General features: G+C 40.7%; 1 protein-coding gene across 1 annotated transcript in view; it reads right to left on the reverse strand.

Moving 5' to 3' along the window:
* Positions 1 to 19,593, reverse strand: part of ppp2r2ba (protein phosphatase 2, regulatory subunit B, beta a) — a 44,439-nt gene extending 24,846 nt beyond the window's left edge. Inside the window, exon 1 of the mRNA XM_026189233.2 lies at positions 19,208 to 19,593. Coding sequence (XP_026045018.1) covers positions 19,208 to 19,286 — 79 coding nt within the window. The 5' untranslated portion in view covers positions 19,287 to 19,593. The remainder of the gene's footprint in view (positions 1 to 19,207) is intronic.
* Positions 19,594 to 19,712: the final 119 nt, after the last annotated feature.

Raw genomic sequence — 19,712 nt, forward strand, 5'->3', positions numbered from 1 at the left:
CTGCATTCCATTCCCCTCCAGCACTTCATAATGTGACTAAGAAAGTAATTACAGGTTGATACACTCATATTCTCAAAGCCTTCACTCAAAAGGCCCCAAGTTTCTTCACCCCGCGGCTCAATTGATGCTGTCCTCCTCCTCAGAACACCAAGCTACTTGTTCTCCTCCGCTACCTCAGCTCTCTCGCTCATTACACCCCATCTCCCACTCCACTGGGTAAGACACTAGTGACTGAGCGTCTACAGCCCAGCTGCTGCGTGTCAGACTTGTAGGAAATGCTCTGGGGGGCGGCCAGAATTGGAGAGCGTGTCCTCAATTCTCCTCGATCGTGTGGACAAAGTGGGTTAAATTAGACTCCAGCAGCACCAAACATAGGGACACAATCACGTGGCAATGATATTTTAGTCATGGCCAATTGCTTTCCTTGATGTGTTGTAATTGCTTGACCCGGGGATTCCGGTGAAGGGCTACAGGAGGCAAAGACGCTGTCTGCATACCAAAAAAACGCATGCATACGCTTTTACATATAGATACTTGAGAACACCGCAGCTGTTCGGCACAGTTCCCTATACTTCTACACCTTCATTGCAATTACCTCATATCTCAGAACTTCAGTCAATAGTGTATTGATCGGTGGATAATGTCAGGTTTAAATAGGCGAAGATATTGACTATTGTCATCAGTTAATCCAATAAATAGGAGGTTGTGGTAAATAAATCCCAAAGCATATACGCAAGGTAACCATAGTTTGGGCTGAAAATGCAATAATTTATTTTACACCAGTTATCTTGATTGTAAATTGGTCATGTCAAATCTTAGACACAATGCTACTAGAATACCTTTATTTGTTATTGTACGGCTATATAACAAAATCTCGATCATCTCTCTGAGAGATTTGTTAAGTCCTTGATCCACCTGCATGTGTCATCACCGATAGCTAGATTTAGCAGTTTGGTCATGATTATATCAAACGCAGAGCTGAGGTCTACAAACAACAATCCTGCATATGTCCCCAGGTGTTGAAGGTGAGTCAGTGCAGCATGGAGACGGCGTTTATAAGAACCGCTGTTGACCTGTTGGTCCAGTGTGGCTGGAAGTGAAGTAATCTAGTGATGCTTTTTAGCATGTTCACTATTTATTTCAATGTACTGACATGCTATCGTTCTTCAACTACCAGTATACACGAGACTGGAATGTTTTGCAGGGTTTGTGATTCATAAATCAAATTTCCTATAAACATGACATTTTCAATTGATGGTGCAAAAGGAAGAGGTAACTAAAGTTATTACAATTATTCCAGAGGGGAAAAACAACATCTGTGCCACATTTCATGGAATATCATTGAGTAGCTGTTGGAGGCGTTTCAACAGAGAACCTCGTGGTTTCACAGAGGGAAATGTCAAGAGATGATCAGTCATAGGGACACGCCATTTGGAAACATAAATGAAGACGCAAAAAACTGTGCCCCGGGCCATCGAGCTGGTTTATCATATATTTCATCAGATGTCAAAACTCTGATGTGCTGGCAGAGTAAGACTAAAAGTCAGCTTTTTTTCCACACAAGTAATTTCTATCATTCATTTTATGTTCATGTTCATCACAGCTTGACTGAAACATGCCCATGTCAGAAGGCAGAACACAAATGTTATAGTCTTACCTGTTCATTTAACTGGATGCAACATGACCAGGGCACTCATTCAAATATGAAGAAACATGTTCACGTGACATTTGATTAATGATGAACGGAGCAATAATAATATCTATAAAAGATTTCACAGCATGACATGTTCAAAATTTCTTGACAATTTATTTGACACTTGGAACAAGTGGTGGACTGACCGACTGAGGCTGCCTAAAACTGCTCGCTGCTGCAGCTTCAAATCCAATATTGCCATAATTGCTAATTGATTTACAGCACTACCCACAATGCTTTAATACATTCAGATATTTTAAATGAATAGCTGCCGTCCCTTGAACAGCACAACAAAATCTGTGATGGAAAGCAAATCTAAACTGCCTGAAGTCATACAATCATGCAAATTGAAAACTATGGATTATTTTACTCAGGAAAGCTGTGGTTACAGAATTAAGATTTAACCCTAGGCAATGTTTGACCTACTTTGTTTCAAGATTTATTGTAGAATTATGAAGCAGGTATTCTCACAAAACAGCTGTTCCTAAAAACTGCCATCATTTGACCAGGATGCTTTAACTGAACATAAGAAAGGACTGTATTATTATATTATAATAGTCCAGAGGTTTGAAAGCACAAAATGCAAAATAAAACAAAATATATTAAAAACACTAAAAAAGGCCATTTTCTTCCTCTTTAAGGTAGAAAGGTAAAGCTGTAATTCAAAACATATACAGTAAAGCCTATTTAGTAGTTGAGCTGATTTCGTATGACATGCCTCAGTGGGACAAGCTGTATCAGAGCACAACATGCTGAGCTACACAGTTGTTATGGTCATAATTTTTAATGTCTGTTCACCGGTTTTAGATTTTTTCTGTGTTACCCAACAAATCAGGATGATAATCATTCAATGGCATTAAATTCCCTCTCCAAACATTCATTGCCTGCCATTAGCCATGCAACCCACCCTGGCATTAAGAGCAGCTAAACACACGGGGGTAATAGGATTGGCCTGGCAGTCCATCTGTCAGGGGACTGAGTAGCAGCAAACCCCAAGGAACAAGTACCTGGCCTGGATACGCTCTCTCATTCTGCCCTTTCTTTGCGGTCTACTACGGAAATATTTATACGGTTTTTAAATGTAACCTCTGTGAAACTAAAACACTGCCATTCAAGCACATAAATGCCAGAAAGAAAAGGTAAAAAGCTGGAAAATACAGTCTCTAGTGGGAGTTTATAACCTCCTGGCTTTAAGTAATATAAAATGCTGCTACTCTTCTGTTAATAGACTACAGATGGAGATACATGTAGTCGGCAAATGAATTGAGTCAGGGTGGGGGAGGGATAACAGAGGAGAACTCAGGGCCTGGAAGAAGGAAGGGGAGAAAGATAAAAAGATGGATGTATAGTTTTGGTTGAGGGCATTAAATCAAGCCTAGAGGCTGTCCCTAAATCAGTAGGCTTTACTCTTGGTGTCATTCCAATTACATCAGGATGAGACTAATGCTTCATTGCTCCGAGACTTCAGACCAGCAGGACTGGATTTTCTGTTTCCCCCTGACTCTCTAGTCCCCTCCCCCAACCTCCCCCCCTTTAGCTCTCTATCTCTCCCTCCTTCGCTCTCTCTCTGCCTCCCTTGATAATAAATTAATTGAAAAGAATGCATGTACAATGATTAGCGCAGGACGTAGCATTTTGGTTGAACATTAATCAAGCGAAATGATTGTGTTTGCATGTACACACCTCAAGAACAGAGGCATGGATGCATGACCCACATTGGCATCTATATAAAGCAGGTACCCTAATCACAAAACACACACATATACACACTTATAATAGCCTTTGTTGTGTTAAAATGTTACGAGCAATAAAGCAACATACAAATTGGCCGACAGGTGAAGAATCCTACAACGCTGCTACACATTTTGATTTGTTTTCTGACTACACAGTCTAGTCTTGCTGAGAGGAAATGGTGCCACTTAACAGAAAATCATTGCATTGCGCTGCTACGGTTGCTAGGTAACTGCAATTGAACTGGCATTGCAATGCAACACAACAGCTGTCCACATAATTGGACAATTAAGATCTTAAAATGTCATTATTTTGGTTATATTCATCTCTATAAAGGCTCAAGCACGTCCCAACACATTTTGTACTAGTTGGGTTAATGGGAAGAACACAGAGGGCTCATGTTCGGAGGAAAGCTGGCTTTCATTAGTGAAAATGATCAGCGCTTTATTGGGAGAAAACAGCAAAAACAAAGTCTGTCTGTGCGGCCCTGAAAGACTGGACAAACACAGTGTGTTGTCAAGTATGCTATATTTAACCTACAGGACTTTCCTCTATGTGTGGACGCATGAAAGACCGACTGGTAGAAAGTAGGTTAAGCAGGTTAGTGAGTGCCTACAAAGCCACCTACCCATACACAAGTAGGGATCAATGCGCAGCTTATGTTCAGAACCGTGGACAGCTCTGCACTGTGCTGAAGCTAGCAGAAAGTGAAAAAGGCCTAAAGGGGAAATACAATTTCTATAAAATGTTTCTCAGATGTCGTATAGCTCGGCTTTCATTTGAACAAATCAGAGAGAAAAGCTAGTGGAGTTAGTTCAGGAGCTGCTTCTAATATGAATTAACTAGTCAGTATAATAAAAAAATGACTATCACAAGTTTTCACAGCCTTTTGTGTCTTCAAATATTTTCTCTGTATCAAACTAACAATCAAAAACTAAGAATAACAAAACAAAGAAACTCTTTTCTGTAAATGGAATTCTTTTCCAGCTTTCACACAATTATACGCTGTTGTAATGTACATGCCTACTGTGTGTGCTGTAGTACCATGCTGAAGCACTGTTATGTGCCAGCATGTAGGTAATCACGCTTGTTGGACAGGGAGTGTCTATTCAAGAAGAACTCCTGTTACTAACAAGAAAAGCAGCAGTGTGGAAATAGCCTGACCCCACATCTGAACATTCTTTTCTTCTTTTTTTTTTTGCTACAGCTTGCCAGAGAGGGTTCCCTGCAGCCATTCAGTCATGTTTCAACCAGCCCCATGTGACAACAGAACATGTTCTCTGTGCACCTCGGTTCAAGACTCCCCCACCCACACACACACAGACTCAAGCTCTCACACGCAAATGCACATTGCTTTATTACAATAGTCCACACACACGCACTCCGTCAACAACAAAGACAAACACATGCAAGCATGTCACACTTAGAGGCTGTAATCTCCAGGAAAATCCCATTTGGCAGAGCAGCTGCCAGCGTGGATCACAGATAGACTGTAGTTGTGGTGCCCACAGGGTAGCAAGCTGTCCATCCACACTTTTCTATCAAGTAGAGTCGCCAACCACCCACCCACCCCCGAAACCGACACGCACACCTAAAGATGAGCTTAAGATGGGATCAGGCCCTACCACTGTGATGGTAAATTCTTGCCATTTGCCACTCTAATAGGTAGGTGTCAATAAGCTCAAACAGCCTTTTTCTCATTTAAACAGGGCTTTGCTTTGTTATTTAATTTATTGATTTGTTATGAGTGGGATCTATGTTGCAACGTAGCTGCATTTGCCATTTTTGATGTAGCATGATGTGAGGAGACTTTCTGGCAAAAGTGGTCCGTCCATCTGTCTGCTTATCGTGCTGGCTGGCTGTCAAAAACACTTTCTCTGTTGATGTGAAATGAGACTTGGATAATAAAATAAAATATTAAAATCATTCTAAATCTTTCATATGCATTACAGATCTAATAAAAAACAACAACAAACTATATCCACCCATCACAGCATCCACAAATGTATACAAAATAAGATTAAACATACAATGACAGCATGTCATGTGCTCGAGGCTCCAGTATTAAAGGAGATAATCTTATAGCACCACCAACTGGTAAAAAATTAATATTACATGCTTGAACCTAGGCAACGATTTAAGATTGATTTAGCTTATTTTAACTCCGGCCATGATCCCTAAAAGCTGTTTGTCAGCCTGTACAGTTTACAGTACCACAGTTATGCATCTGTGTAATTTGGGTTTGTTTACTATTACATTCACATATTTATTGATTTTTTTGGACATAAGTGTGCCTACATTGTTAAAGATAAATGAGGCTGGGTCCTGTCTTTGTTAAGACCAGAAAAGCAGGATGTGCATGTGCATTGTTGAGCAGTGATGCACCCATCTTATTCGCCCTTTTGTATTCACTATTCATTTACTAAAGTGTCTCCATGTGATGCTAAGCTTAGAGAAGGTCATTCACTGGAAGAGACCTATTGACTGGTTGAAAGTCGTGGCACATTGATTGTATGTGTGTGTGTGTGTGGGAGGGGGGGGGGGGGTGAATTTGTGTTCAACATTCAAAGATGTAATTACTTTATTTATTTGACACTTGTCTATCTGGTGCAAAAAGGCATAAATAATAATCAAAACAATACAAAAAACCATCTTGCTATTGATTTTGTAACCAGCTGGCAGGCAAATGCATTTTTTCAAACACTAAATTTTATAGTGCATCCCTTGTTTTGAATATATTTTGTAGAATAAATTAGTCAAAGATAACAAAAAGCAGACCTTAACCATATTAGAATTCAGAGAAATATACCAATATTAGCACGAAAAAGAAAAATGTCATAAACATATAATGTAATGGATGTCATTTTAACAAGTACTTTTGTGAATGTTCCAGTATAATGGGTCATAACACAGTTCAGACATTGAAGCGGGCATTAACAGTTATTTATAAATGATTAAACAAACAGGTGTCCTTTTTATTGTTCTACTGTGAATGAACCAAATTAATTAAACACACACACAAATAAAATATATTAACAGTCAAATATAGTAAGCCAAATTAAGATAAAAGTGAAATTCACCGTTGACTCTTTCAATATATAACTTGTCATCAATTCATAATTCTCTGAAAAATGTGTTTATTATTTCCAGCACACTGATTCTTGAGTTATTTCCTAAGAACTTGCTTTGTGAGGTTAAAACTGAAATCTAATCATTTTATCCTTGAATCCCAAGAAAGTTTGTGGATTTTTTTAAATAGATTCATGACGATTTGAGATGCAATTGTTGCCAGGACAGCAGACGTTAATAGTAGTTTTCTCTGATAAAATATAGATTGCATATAAAAGATGGCTGTAGCCATTAATGAATCTCTCTTTGGTTTGTGAGGCTGTGTTATAAAGCCTCAAGATATGATGAGCAAGTGAGTATTATACTTTAATGTATAATATTGTAAAGGAAACAAAACAGGAAACAAAACATCAATCAAAAAATTGCTCTCTTTTTTATTCGGGCTACTGAAATTTATTTTGGGCTACCAAAAACTGAAGAGTCCCTGCCCGAAGGGCTACCAGGGATTTTGAAATTTTGCGAGCCCTGAGATATATATATATTTTTTCTTACTTTTTTCTTTCAGCAACATTAAATTTAAAAACTGTACTTTTGAGTTAAAATATATATTTATAATTTTAATAAATGACAAATTAAAAAGGCATGAACATTTTTTTTATATCGAAAAAATATCGAACCGTGACACCAAAGTATCGAACCGAACCGTGAATTTTGTGTATCGTTGCACCCCTCATATCTATCTATCTATAGATATAGATATATATACTTTGATCAGGCGTATCAGCATTTTAACTTCTCATTCTTTGTTCCACATTGAGAAAATGTCCCATAATTTTTATGGACTCAACCCTAGGGACAGGAACTTTTCTAAAGTCTACTTGCTTCCAAGGCCACCCTCAAAAAGTCACCAGGTACACTGATTTGGCCACAATTTGATGGACCAGCCACAACAAACACTGGGAATTTGCTTAGGACTTGAAGCTGGTGGAAGGTGACTGTGTTATTTTTCAATTTCACAAATGGAGAATACACAATGTGGACTCACTTTCAGCTTTAGTGTCTCAGACAAACACACTCTTTGCTTCAGATTTAGTTTTAGTTTGTTGGGATCTGGTCACCCTACTGCCATGTGATATGAATTATACATAAATTAAATGTGTGTGTGTGTGTGTGTGTGTGTGTGTGTGTGTGTGTGTGTGTGTGTGTGTGTGTGTGTGTGTGTGTGTGTGTGTGTGTGTGTATAAGATGTGGGTCACATGTCAGTAGGAACAGTTATCATATACTGTATCATCATGTACAAAGAATTAAAAGAAGTACATGTGAGTATAAGATTACACATTTTTCATGGTCATGCCAGGTTCGTGCATGTATGCATGTGTACTGCTCTCCCTGCATGTGATGTGACAGCATCAATATGGAATCCATAATTTGCTCACCCCTGGCCTCAGAAACAAAGCATAGCTAATTACTCTGGTGACACAGAGGGCACAAGCTGCCAGCTGAGGGCCTGGAGGAGAGCTTTGAGCTGAACTAGCTGCGAGAGGTCGACGTGTGGAAGCGGCCCTGTGATCTGTGATTTCTGAGTGTTCACCACAGATGTTAGAGGCCATACACTTGGCTGCACAAGTATGCAGATAAACACATTCATACGGATTTTTAAGGGCAGTGGCGCTAAGAGGACCTCCATCTCCTCTGACAGACGAGTGAGTGAAACCGCCGAGAGAATGTGAAACGAGGCGGGGAGTCGGGCTGGGAGTTTTGCCTTACAGACATGCTTCAGTAATCACACAGCAAGGAGGCAGACAGATAGGATGTTTCTTTGTGAAACAGCCATTTCCTCCATGCGGAGGTTCTTCCTGGCAAATCTAGCTCCTGGAACCTGACCCTGCTGCTTACAGTGAAAACCAGTACGCTCAGACAATCACATGTTACATGTTCAAACTGTTGCTTTTCCACTCAAGTGCTATGTTAATGTAAAATAGCAGCAATCAGACACACTGAAATATGTCACACACATCTGCGGGGCACACGTACTAATCTCACAGCTAATGGCTTAAGTTTGAGGTAAACAGTAAACAGCCCTGTGCGCCAGGACAGCTTGGTCTAGCGGCACACTGTCAATACTAATGACATCAGGACACAAAGTATCACTATGGAAACCTGGAGGCCCTGGGTCTGTCCCACACCCCTGTGTACTACCGGAAGGCTGCAAGAAAAAGAAGCCCAACTGGGGAAATAAAATGAAAGCGAAGGTAAGGAAAATCAAAAACAGAGAGTGCTAAAGGATGGAAGCTAGTGAATGAGATTCAGTAAAATGAAGACGGGTGAAATCAAGGGTGAGCCAATTGCCTGAAAGAAGGAAAGAGAAAGAGGGGGAACGGGTGAGTTGTGGGGTTTGGAGGCAATGGTTGGTTGAAGCTGGTTTGGAGCCAGAGGCGAGTGCTTGGTATGAAAACAGGCAGAGCAGTGTGCGGCAGCCAAGCCTGAGATTTAACTCTGCCGGAAGAGAGCTCCTTCCCCCCACCAAAAAAAAAAAAAAAAAATCTGCACTCTCATCTTCTACCCCTCCTCCTGCATGCATCACCCTATCCATCACACACTCCATTCCACAGCCCGACCGCCTCTCCTTTTACTCAGCCACACTTTCAAACAGACCAGATGGGCTCAGTACACCCCACTGTCTGCTGCCATCGACATCACTGTAATGCTACCGGCCTCCTGAGCTGTTTTACTTCCAAGTACAGTTTTGCTAAAGTGACTGCTGCAAAACCAGCTTGGCACTGGATCACTGTGAGCAGGTCTAACAGTATGAATTAATGTGTGGCTCATTAAGGGGAAAAAAAGCAATACCTCTCATGTTAGATCAGTCAGAGCATGTTGGGTCTTGGCCTTCAAAAATATTTACTATCAAGCGTAAAATTGGCTGCTGGAAGGAAACTTAATTTAGCCTCAGTATTGTGCTTTGTCACCTGCCGGGCCGCCAAACACCTTTTGTGCTACGTGGGTCACAGAGGCATTTGGTCAGAACAATGTGAACTAATCACAGGAAGCCACGGTTAAGAAGGAAACGAACATCGTAACAGAGTGGGTACAAACCCACTGTAGTCTGAGTTAAAGTCAGACTACAGGTGCTGGAAGATTAATAACTGCCTGTTTGTCTTTAATTCTCTTGCACAATTTTATATGTAAGAAATGCAATGTTTGAGCTTTAAAATGTTTTTGAAAATTTCTTCTTTACAAGCAATTATGTAAATTGGGGTTTAATAATATGGGCTGATTAGACTGAGATTTAATCAGTAATGTGATTTGGGAAATCGCATTGTCTAATTTAATTTGAGTTAAGCTTTTTTCTTTCCTCCTTTTTGGACTCATTGCCTTCTGACTCAAATCAGTTTCTGTTGAGCCTCAGCAGGCTCGAGAGATGGCGCCTAAGCAAATGAGATAACAAGTGCTGAACTGACAGACTGTCATCCAGTCACGTCTGCATAATCCCAGAGTATGGTGCTGGTGTCATGGTGGGATTTAAAATCTGGTTGCAGTGAGACAAAGGTGGTCAACAGAACACTTGGCTAAGAGTTATTTAAAAAGCAGAACTACTGAAAAATATTCATCCAGTTAAAACCTGTTTTAATATGCCTGACATCCTTTACTTTTTAAATTATTTTTAAGCATGTGGATATAGTACATGTGTTGCATTCATTTCATTCTTTTGTAAAATTAGTTTAAATGTTATGTAATAAATATCTAGCACAAATATTTTTGATTTGATATTTTTCTTCTAGAATCAAATCAAAGCATATTCAGAATGTATTCAAAATTTAAGCTGTTATTACCTGGTACTGTAATGTACATAACAAAGTCACAACAAAGAAAAGCGATATTTAGAGTCCTCCTATACAGTGTTGGTCAAGTTACTTGAAAAAAGTAATCAGTAACTAATTACTGATTACTTCCCCAAAAAAGTAATCCCGTTACTTTACTGATTACTTATTTTCAAAAGTAATTACTTACTTAGTTACTTAGTTACTTTTTAAAAACACGATTTACAACCTGAAGAGGTGATAAAGCGATAGATCTTTCAGCCCAATTCTACCTTTTCTACATAATCCATCATACAAAATGTAATCAAATGGAAAAGTCCCTTTTTTAAAACTTGTTTTATTAGTTTTAATCTTTTAACTTTATGCATCAAGCAAAAATTTAATTATATGCAACATTCTCTGACTGGAAGAAATTTGTTTAATATTTAAACCTATTTTCTGCACATTCCAGCACATAAAATTATTGGTTTTTTTGTGTTTACACTCACTCTTTCAAATAGATGCAAGTAAAACACAGCAGAAAATAAATAAAGTCAAAGACTCAGCGGCCCTTTTGCTCTATTTTCACCTGTAAAGCAGGAGCAGGGTAGGCGGAGGTTTACCCTGGTGCAGGTGTGCCGCAGCGGTCAGTGGAAGAATCCGCGAGTTTCTCTGTGAGTTTCCCATTACGTCGTAGCGCTCTCGGTGCTTGCTCGGAAGTTTAGGGGGGTTTTTTGCTGTAAAAAGAAGTTTTCTTCCCACACACGATGGACGCTAATGTTTTTGTCACTTTTTATGGAATCAAACTCAAACTAAGGTCAGTACTTCCACGCTTTAAACGCTGCAAGCTCATACTCGCTCCCGCACTCGATATATTATCCACTGTTGATCTGCACACAGCTGTTTTCACGAATGTTGCACTTGCTTACGTCACTGTCATGAGACATTCTCGCAAAAAAAATCACAGTTTTAGTAACGCAGTAACGCAGCGTTCCTACGTGAAAGTAATGGTAATCTAATTACCGTTTTTGCAATAGTAATCCCTTACTTTACTCGTTACTTGAAAAAAGTAATCAGATTACAACGCGTTACTGCCCATCTCTGCTCATATATCATCCACCATATACTTATATGTTGTCAGTACAAACAATGGCAGTAAGAAACATAGTTTTAATAGCCCTGTATAGCATAAATCATTAGCTTGACTCTGAAGACCTTGGTGGATTTAAGCCAAAGTGTAATGGATTGTTGACATCACTCTACACCTTCAACTTCAAATCTTTTATTACACCCAAGAAACATATAAGCAATCATAAATACTAAATTGCTCACTTTAAGTGTGCGGCAGATAGCTGCTGTTTATCACAAGTCGTCAATATCAGACGTGACTTATAGGTGAACAAAATATAAAAAGACTGAGTTCTGGTTTTCATGTGACATCATGTGTCGGAGAGCTGGATGTTCTGTACTCTGTGTGCGCTTCCATGTGCAGGACTCGGGGGTTGTGGGGTAGCACAGTGAGTGAAAAGAGACCGCAGGGAGAGGTTGACTGGTACTCCGTGTACTGCTGTTGTCTGCTGCTTCATACTGTAACATCTGGTTACATTATTTATCCAGTGCCATGTCTTCAGTGTATAACACCATTCAGATAGGACAGTAAAAGCTTTCACTGCAGTATGGCGCGAGCAGTGATGAAGCATTCCTCCCTCTTCCCTTCTCCCTCACACACACACATGCAACACTATACTCTGTGGTTCTGACAGATAGAAAACATAACAGATGACTCATAAACATCCTGCTATCTAAAGCTGTCTCTGCTCCAGACAATGTTTTGGTTTTGATTCCTGCCTCTTATCGACCCTAATGCTCAGGTTGTTTTGTACAATCAGAAGTGCAATGACTCTGCAACGGTGGATGGCTATTTTCAGAAGGATATAGGAAAAACTATGCTGGGAAACCATAAAACGGGCACCTAAACCAAGATCTAATTGGATCACAGCTATTGCTTCTATAGGTGCGGTTGGGTTTGGGTTTCTACAGGCAGCTGAAAGGAATACCAAGTCATGTCTGCTCCTTAAACTGAATGCTTACTATCCTCACAGCAGATGACATTGTCACCTCTCCTTCACTGTTTTCCTGCAGCTTTTTGGTAGGATTCATGTGAAAACAGCATTATTCTATTTTATTTTCACTATTCCCAAAAAAGAACTATGGTACAGTAACACTACAATTTTCATGCAGTTATATTGTTAGTTTAAATTATTTTCTGTATATTTTCGAAACCTAAATAAAAAGATTTTTAGCCACTTGGGGGCAGCGGAAACTACATGTGAATAAACAGGTATCAATATTAACTCTAGCTTAACTATTCTGGCCTCACCAGCTAGCCTTAACTTTGTATTTTAAGTGCTGCAAACTATGCAGTATCAAGAAAAATAGATACCTGCCCCAGTATACACATATATATGTTATCATCCCCACTGCACTCAGTATACATATGAAAAAAATATCTGTGACTGTATTTACTGTATATAGCAACTATTTTTGTAAACCATTATTTATTTATTTTCCATTTTTTTCTAATATCTAATATTTCTAATAATTCACTTTTTCTCATTGAGCCTTGTGCTGCTGTAACATGTGAATTTATTCATATGGATCCATTGCTGAGACTGGACCGAAAAATAATGTTGTAGGCTATGAAGCCATAAACCTTATAGCTCTTTGTGGTTTTATTATTATAATCCCTCTGATAAGCATCCAGTTATGATCCATTAATACAGATACATTATTTATAGCTACTTTAAGACTATTAACTGTAATAAAATTGGACATTGTTAAAAGTGCCGGTAGTTTGGTTTGCATTTGTGCTACATGTTTCTGTTGCACTCCTAAAGTTCTATTTTTTTCCACATTAGCTCAACCCCTACATCTGAACTGTACAAAAAACCCCACTGAACTACAAGTGCCAGTGTGTACCTCAACCCTTACACAACAAATACAACAACACCCACACAATCGGTACGTCTGCTTAAAGTGAAAAACCTGATTTCTTCCATTTTGGGCTGCATTGTTTCAAATACGCGTGGTCGCTTTGTTTTGTCATCTCTTGTACCATTTGTGCTTCTAATCGGCTGTATATTCTTGTCACAGCCGCAGCACAGTCTCATTAAAGTTTCATCCAAGCTAGTCTATTCTTCCAGTCTAAATTCACAAAGCTTTAAAAGGCTGCAGCGCAAACAAGAGAAGTCTGTGTGTGTCACCTTGGCATGCTGAACACTTGTTATGCCTTCCACTCCGGGAAGTCTAATTTTAATCGTATTGTGTGCGCTTCATAATGGAAATCACCAAAATAGGAATTAAAGACGAGAGCTAGGTATCAAAACTATTTTAATTACACCACAACAGTATCAAACGAATACTTCCTCTATAAGCTTGTTTAGCACACTCAAGACTATATATTGCACTGACTGCCTTATCTTTTTTTTTCCAGGGCCTAATAATAATACAAGATACAGGAGCACTGTCATGCCAAGGGTTTAATGAATTGATTTTTATTGCACCACTGTGAGCATGTTCACAATAACCTGCCTCATTCAACATCTCTTTTATAAAACCACAGAGGCAGATGGGCGGAGAGAGGGCAGAGGAAGCCCATCCTGATGTTCTATATATACCTCAGTCCCAATAGTAGTTGTGTCTCTGCTGCAGCCCGTCAGCTGGAGCACAAGCCCAGCAGTCAAGCTTGCAAAGGAGCCCCTTTGTCTGGCTCCCAACCGGGGCACAGTCGATGCTGTTTAACAAAAATGAAAGGGGGGGGGGGGGTCGTCTCACCGTTAAGTTGCAGGCCAAAGGATGTAACATAATGTTTATTCTACTTCCACATATGACGAAACAGCGATAAAGAAACAGGACAAAGAGACCTGTGTCACTGTGTTTGCTGTAATAATACACTAACCCCTGTGAGGCACAGAGTCTCACTCATACTGTAAATGTGCGCTTCTTTTCTTGTTTTCCTGCAGATTTGCTGCAGAAACTTAGCAGGAAGTGTTTGCTGTAAAGTGAGATTACGGGAAAATCCTGTGTGAGGAGGACACTGATATGTTATGGTGTTTTTGTCTCACTGTGCAAGAGAACGTCATGTTTCTTTCAGTTGTCAGTGGCTCCTGAGATCCTCTGCTTTTTCCAGATAGTGTATTATCTGCCATTTATTTCCGTCTGTTACAAGCACCCAACTTGTCTCGCTTTATTTAATTCAGTATTTAAATAATTCTTGTATACTTCATATTCCTCGCCATTGTCTATCTAGGCTCTCCTTTTGTTGCTCTCTCTTTCCTCTCACATCCATCAGGTTGCAGCAGATGGCTGCCCCTCTTTGAGCCAGGTTCTGCTTGAGGTCTCGTCCTGTTAAAGTTCCCCAATATTCCGAGGTGACTGATTATAGGGAATTTTCCTCTTAAGGTCTTCTCTCAAATTATTGTAAATTCTTTACCTTGCAATATAGAGCAACCCGAGATGGTTGTAGCTCTAAAGTGGCACTAAACAGAACAGAACAGTTTTGTTTTCATGTTACTGTAAACTGCCTGTGGAGCAAGGGCAGGAGCTGTCAAGAACCAGACTAAGATACATATTTCTAAGCTTAGGCCTAGGCTGCCACTCGTTTGACAAACCACCTAATTTATCTCCCATTTAGGACGGGCCAGTCCATCTACTGGTTAAGAACAGTGACAGTGAACCAAAGCAATACAGGTCATAAAACATAAACAGTGCACTGAATGACACTAAAGGGATCCGCATAATTGTTTAGTTACTTGGAGTTGCTCGGCCCCATGTTAAAATACATTTTTATTTAGTACAACTTTAATCTTTACACAGCTGGGAAAAAAGAATGGATGCATGACTACAGCTTTGGTCATTCGTTTGCTAAAACCGAAACAAATCTTCTACTTTGTCATTCTAATCCTTTGCATGCAGCCACACTTCTTTTTACATTTACACCACTAGGCCTATGTCATGAGAGCACCTGCAGGCAACAAGCCAGAAAAGTGTCTTGCTCTAGGGGAGATACAGCATGGGACGTCAGAGGAGCAATCCAGGTGGGAAGAAAACCTTTTCAAGGGGCGATCGTGGCTCAAGAGTTGGGAGTTCGCCTTGTAATCGGAAGGTTGCCGGTTCGAGCCCCGGCTCGGACAGTCTCGGTCGTTGTGTCCTTGGGCAAGACACTTCACCCGTTGCCTACTGGTGGTGGTCAGAGGGCCCGGTGGCGCCAGTGTCCGGCAGCCTCGCCTCTGTCAGTGCGCCCCAGGGTGGCTGTGGCTACAATGTAGCTTGCCATCACCTGTGTGTGAATGGGTGGATGACTGGATATGTAAAGCGCTTTGGGGTCCTTAGGGACTAGTAAAGCACTATATAAATACAGGCCATTTACCATTAGGGTACTGTTCAGTCTTTGAAACCTCCTATTAGTTGTCTTCTCTGTTTTAGATAAGCTTTCTAGAATATGTGGAAATAACCCCATTTGATCTTTCCTATCTCAGCTTGGATACTATTTAATTAACGAGTTAAAAAGCGAGCTAATGGACATGCGATACTAACTGCAGGAGTATCCTATCCCTTCAAGGGCTGTGTCCTTTTTGACAAGCTGAAGCAGAACAGTCACACTTGTAAGTGTGTGAATTATGTGAGTTTGGTATGTAGGGTGTTTGTCCCCAACGGCATGCAAGGGCAGGATGATTACGACAAGTGTGTTTTGAGCCGTGAACTGGGTGTCTGCCAGGGTAACAACAACAGAGCAGGATGTAAGATAAGGGAATGAACACACACACAAGCATATGCGATGTTCCTCAAACACAAACACACGCTGTGTTCTTCAAACAGAAAACTCCAACTCAGTGTCATGCTTTGTCAGACTGTCGACAGAAGTTCCCCTCCGGCAATGCCACGAAAAGCTCTTACAAATAAAAAAACCACGATGTAGCAAAAATACACAAATGCACATGCGTGGCACGAGACACGTGTCAGCTATACCTAATAATCACAGAGACTTGACACAGATCTAATCTTCAAAAGTTTAATTAATTAATTAAAAATCACTTCCCTTTTCAGCTTTTTTCCCCCCTAGCATAATAATGTACCACAGGTTTCCCCTTAGACACTACAGCCAATAGACGAGGAAGCTGATGCAGGACTTGCTCTGCTGATTGATGGCAGTTTGAGATGTGGTGAGATGTCAGTTGGGGGTTGCACTTTTTCTTTTTTTCCTGACTCAAACACAAAGTATCAGCAAAGAGAGACACACATATGCAGTCCCTTCAGAAAACTTGAAGACTTAATCCATCACACCCCTACTGACAGACTCATGAAAAAAGGAGAAAAGTGAACACCAGGGGACAAAAAAAGACAGATAAAAGCCACAGAGAGACCAATGCAAACTTATAAACTTATACAGGGAGGCAGACAAAAGCTTGCAGTGTATCCCTCAGAGACTGGACCCAGGTGAATCCGAATGATGCTGGCACATTGCTCTCTACAATGGCCCAGATAAACAAAGAGAACACACACCGACACACACACCATGGTCAGTGCAGTGCTTATATAATATATTTTCCACTAACATGGTAACTGCACACTCATCTTCCCTGCGGTGAACTCCGCTCAGCTGGAGCGGACATGAAGGAGGACTACAGTGATGCACCACCCAGCTTCCTTCAGACCAGCATGTCTGAATAAGGGGCAATAAATGCCAACAAGGTCAAAACGGGACACGCGAGCAAAAGCTTTTACGCAACGCAAGCGCATGCATAGATTCTAGCACAAAAACATCTACCTTCTCTTACTTTTTAAAACACACCCAAACACATAGTGTGCAGAGGTATTTATCTCTCTTTTTCTTTCTTTTGTTTTTAACACATCATATTTCTAAGGTGATCTGCTGTGTCATCTCACTCTGCTGGCCTCCAGCACATGAGATTCAACATCTCTTACTCCTGCTTTCTCCATACAACTGTTTCATATTTCTTCACACAGGGAGCAGCACAGGATCGTGTATCATATTACTGAGGCTGAACAAGGCAGCCGTGGTTTTTTTCTTCTTCTTCTTGATCTATCACTTCCTCTATTATACCACTCTCTCATGTCAGGCGGAGGGATGGAGACTCAGAAAGTGAGTAAACAAGCTTGGAGTGAAGGCAGTGAAAAACATTTTGTATGTTGGCCGCACCTCTTAACATCGGGGAGCTCAAACTGGGTTGTATTTGCGATCGAATGCAGTAATGATAAACATTTCTATCATATTTACGCCATGTGATCATGGTGAGAAACTAGGCTACAGGACAAGCAGGTCAATTTATATTTTACAAGATAAATATAACAAATTTATTAAAATCCACATATGTACACTCTGAGTATAAAAGAAATGTTTTCCAAACTCATTTGTTCAAAACCTTTTTTGTAAGTTATTTTGTTGTGATTCACATTTTGTGCAATGCATTGCTCCTGATCTCATTAATAGCCTGCATCCAGTATTAGATAAACACACTTTAAACCTTGGACCTTGGATTTTATACAGATTCAACATTAGTGTGGCCGATATAAATAAGATGAAGTTTATTGACGTCAGATACTGATGTTTATCTGATGTGTTGTGTCACTTTTGTGCTGATTAAATGTTCAAAAGCTGTGTGATGGAGATCTAAATGACTTTGAAACAGGTATATGTTCAAAATGCACTCAGATTTACTTCCACTGCACAATCAGAGCTAACAAAAAACAAAATAAACTGGCACTGGCTATGAGGCAAACTGTTAGCCATAATTTCACATCTGATGCCGCTTTAAGTGCTGTAATTAATGTTTGATATTCATACTTTTAATGGCTAATCAAGATTAAATTAGCCAGAAGGATGGGGGGGAGAAAAATGAAATTTAGAACCGGGAAAGATCTGTGATGAAATAGAGAAGACATGTAAAAAGTGCAAGAGTAGGTAGCCTCAAGTGCTTCTTCTTCTTTGGTGAATATATACAGTTTATAGGTCAGCTCTACATGCTGTGAAAGACCTTGTTGATGCCCACAACATACTGGGATGTACAGTGTATCACACTATCTTCCCTTCTACCAGAAGGCTGAGGGCAGAGCGCACACAGGAAAGAGGGCAACCATGCAAAGCTAAATAATGCAATGCCTCAGTCTCCACATTATGACCTAGTAAGTGGTTGGTTATACAAACACTCAGACCCTCTTGGGCTGTGTCTGACAGCACAATCAACAGGATTATGAAGTCATTTCTCGGTCTAACGGCATGTCAATTCACCATTTTAACTTCAGGGACTCCAGAGGAATAACTGGAATGGGTGAATGTGAGAGGTTTGGGCGATATCTGGAGATGCCTAGATGCTCTTGAATTAAGTGATCTAGGCAGTGTGAGCTGGTGAAATGAATGAGAGAACCATGAGTAAGGAGCAATGTGGGTACTTGTCATGCAACTCCACAAACTGACTTTCTCTCTTGGCATCCTGTAGGCCTGTGTGTTGACACCTTTAAAGGGAGCAAAATGCGAATGGAGTGATACTGTTTACAAGACACAGTCTCTCTCACACACACACACACACACACACACACACACACACACACACACACACACACACACACACACACACACACACACACAGAGCCTTGGAACACTTTCTATAATTTGCATCAGAAATTGAGAAAGGGCTCCTTCAACTTCATGCATAGTGTCAAATCTGCATTGGTCTGGGTTAACTACTGGTTAAGCCTTAGCCCTTCAAGTGGCCAGCCTAACTTCTGCACATGTGTATCATATGTGCAGCAGCATAAAAACATTGATGTCACAAGGCACAAACTAAGCGACTCACAGACCCGTGAAAGCCACCCCCGGTTAAGCGTTCCACCCTACCTTCGGTGTGGCAAGTGGAGGACAGGATGGTGCTCGGAGGGCGGAAGAGATACGGGAGATAACGGGAAAAACATTTCATCTTCTTCTCCGGTGCTTGCTAACGGGTGTAGAGCGCTGCGTTGCGGGCTCCACATCCGCACTGCTGCCGCCGACAGCCAGCCACAGAGGATCCGGGGAGGTTCGGAGAGGAGGAGGGGGGAGTGAAATAGGCTCTGTCCGCGGTGCAGGGGGGCTATGACAGCATCACTTTTTCACAGGCAGGCAGGGAGGCAGGCAGGCAGTAGGCTCCGGTAGATCTGCGCTTCACCCGGGGAGCGAATAGCGCACGGTGTCAGCGCGTCTCCGCTTCGGCAGGTCTCTCCGTGTATGTGGGCGAGTTTGTCTGAGCAGGACAGGGGGTCGCTTCTGTCCTCTTATCATGGGAGGTCAATGTATGTGTGGTCTGCTGGTGTGAACACCCTCCTCGTGTTTATTTCTCAGTGTATTTGGGTTTAAATAAAATAAA

The sequence above is a fragment of the Astatotilapia calliptera genome, chromosome 2 (genome assembly GCF_964374335.1).
Source record: "Astatotilapia calliptera chromosome 2, fAstCal68.1, whole genome shotgun sequence".
NCBI classification, from domain to species: domain Eukaryota; kingdom Metazoa; phylum Chordata; class Actinopteri; order Cichliformes; family Cichlidae; genus Astatotilapia; species Astatotilapia calliptera.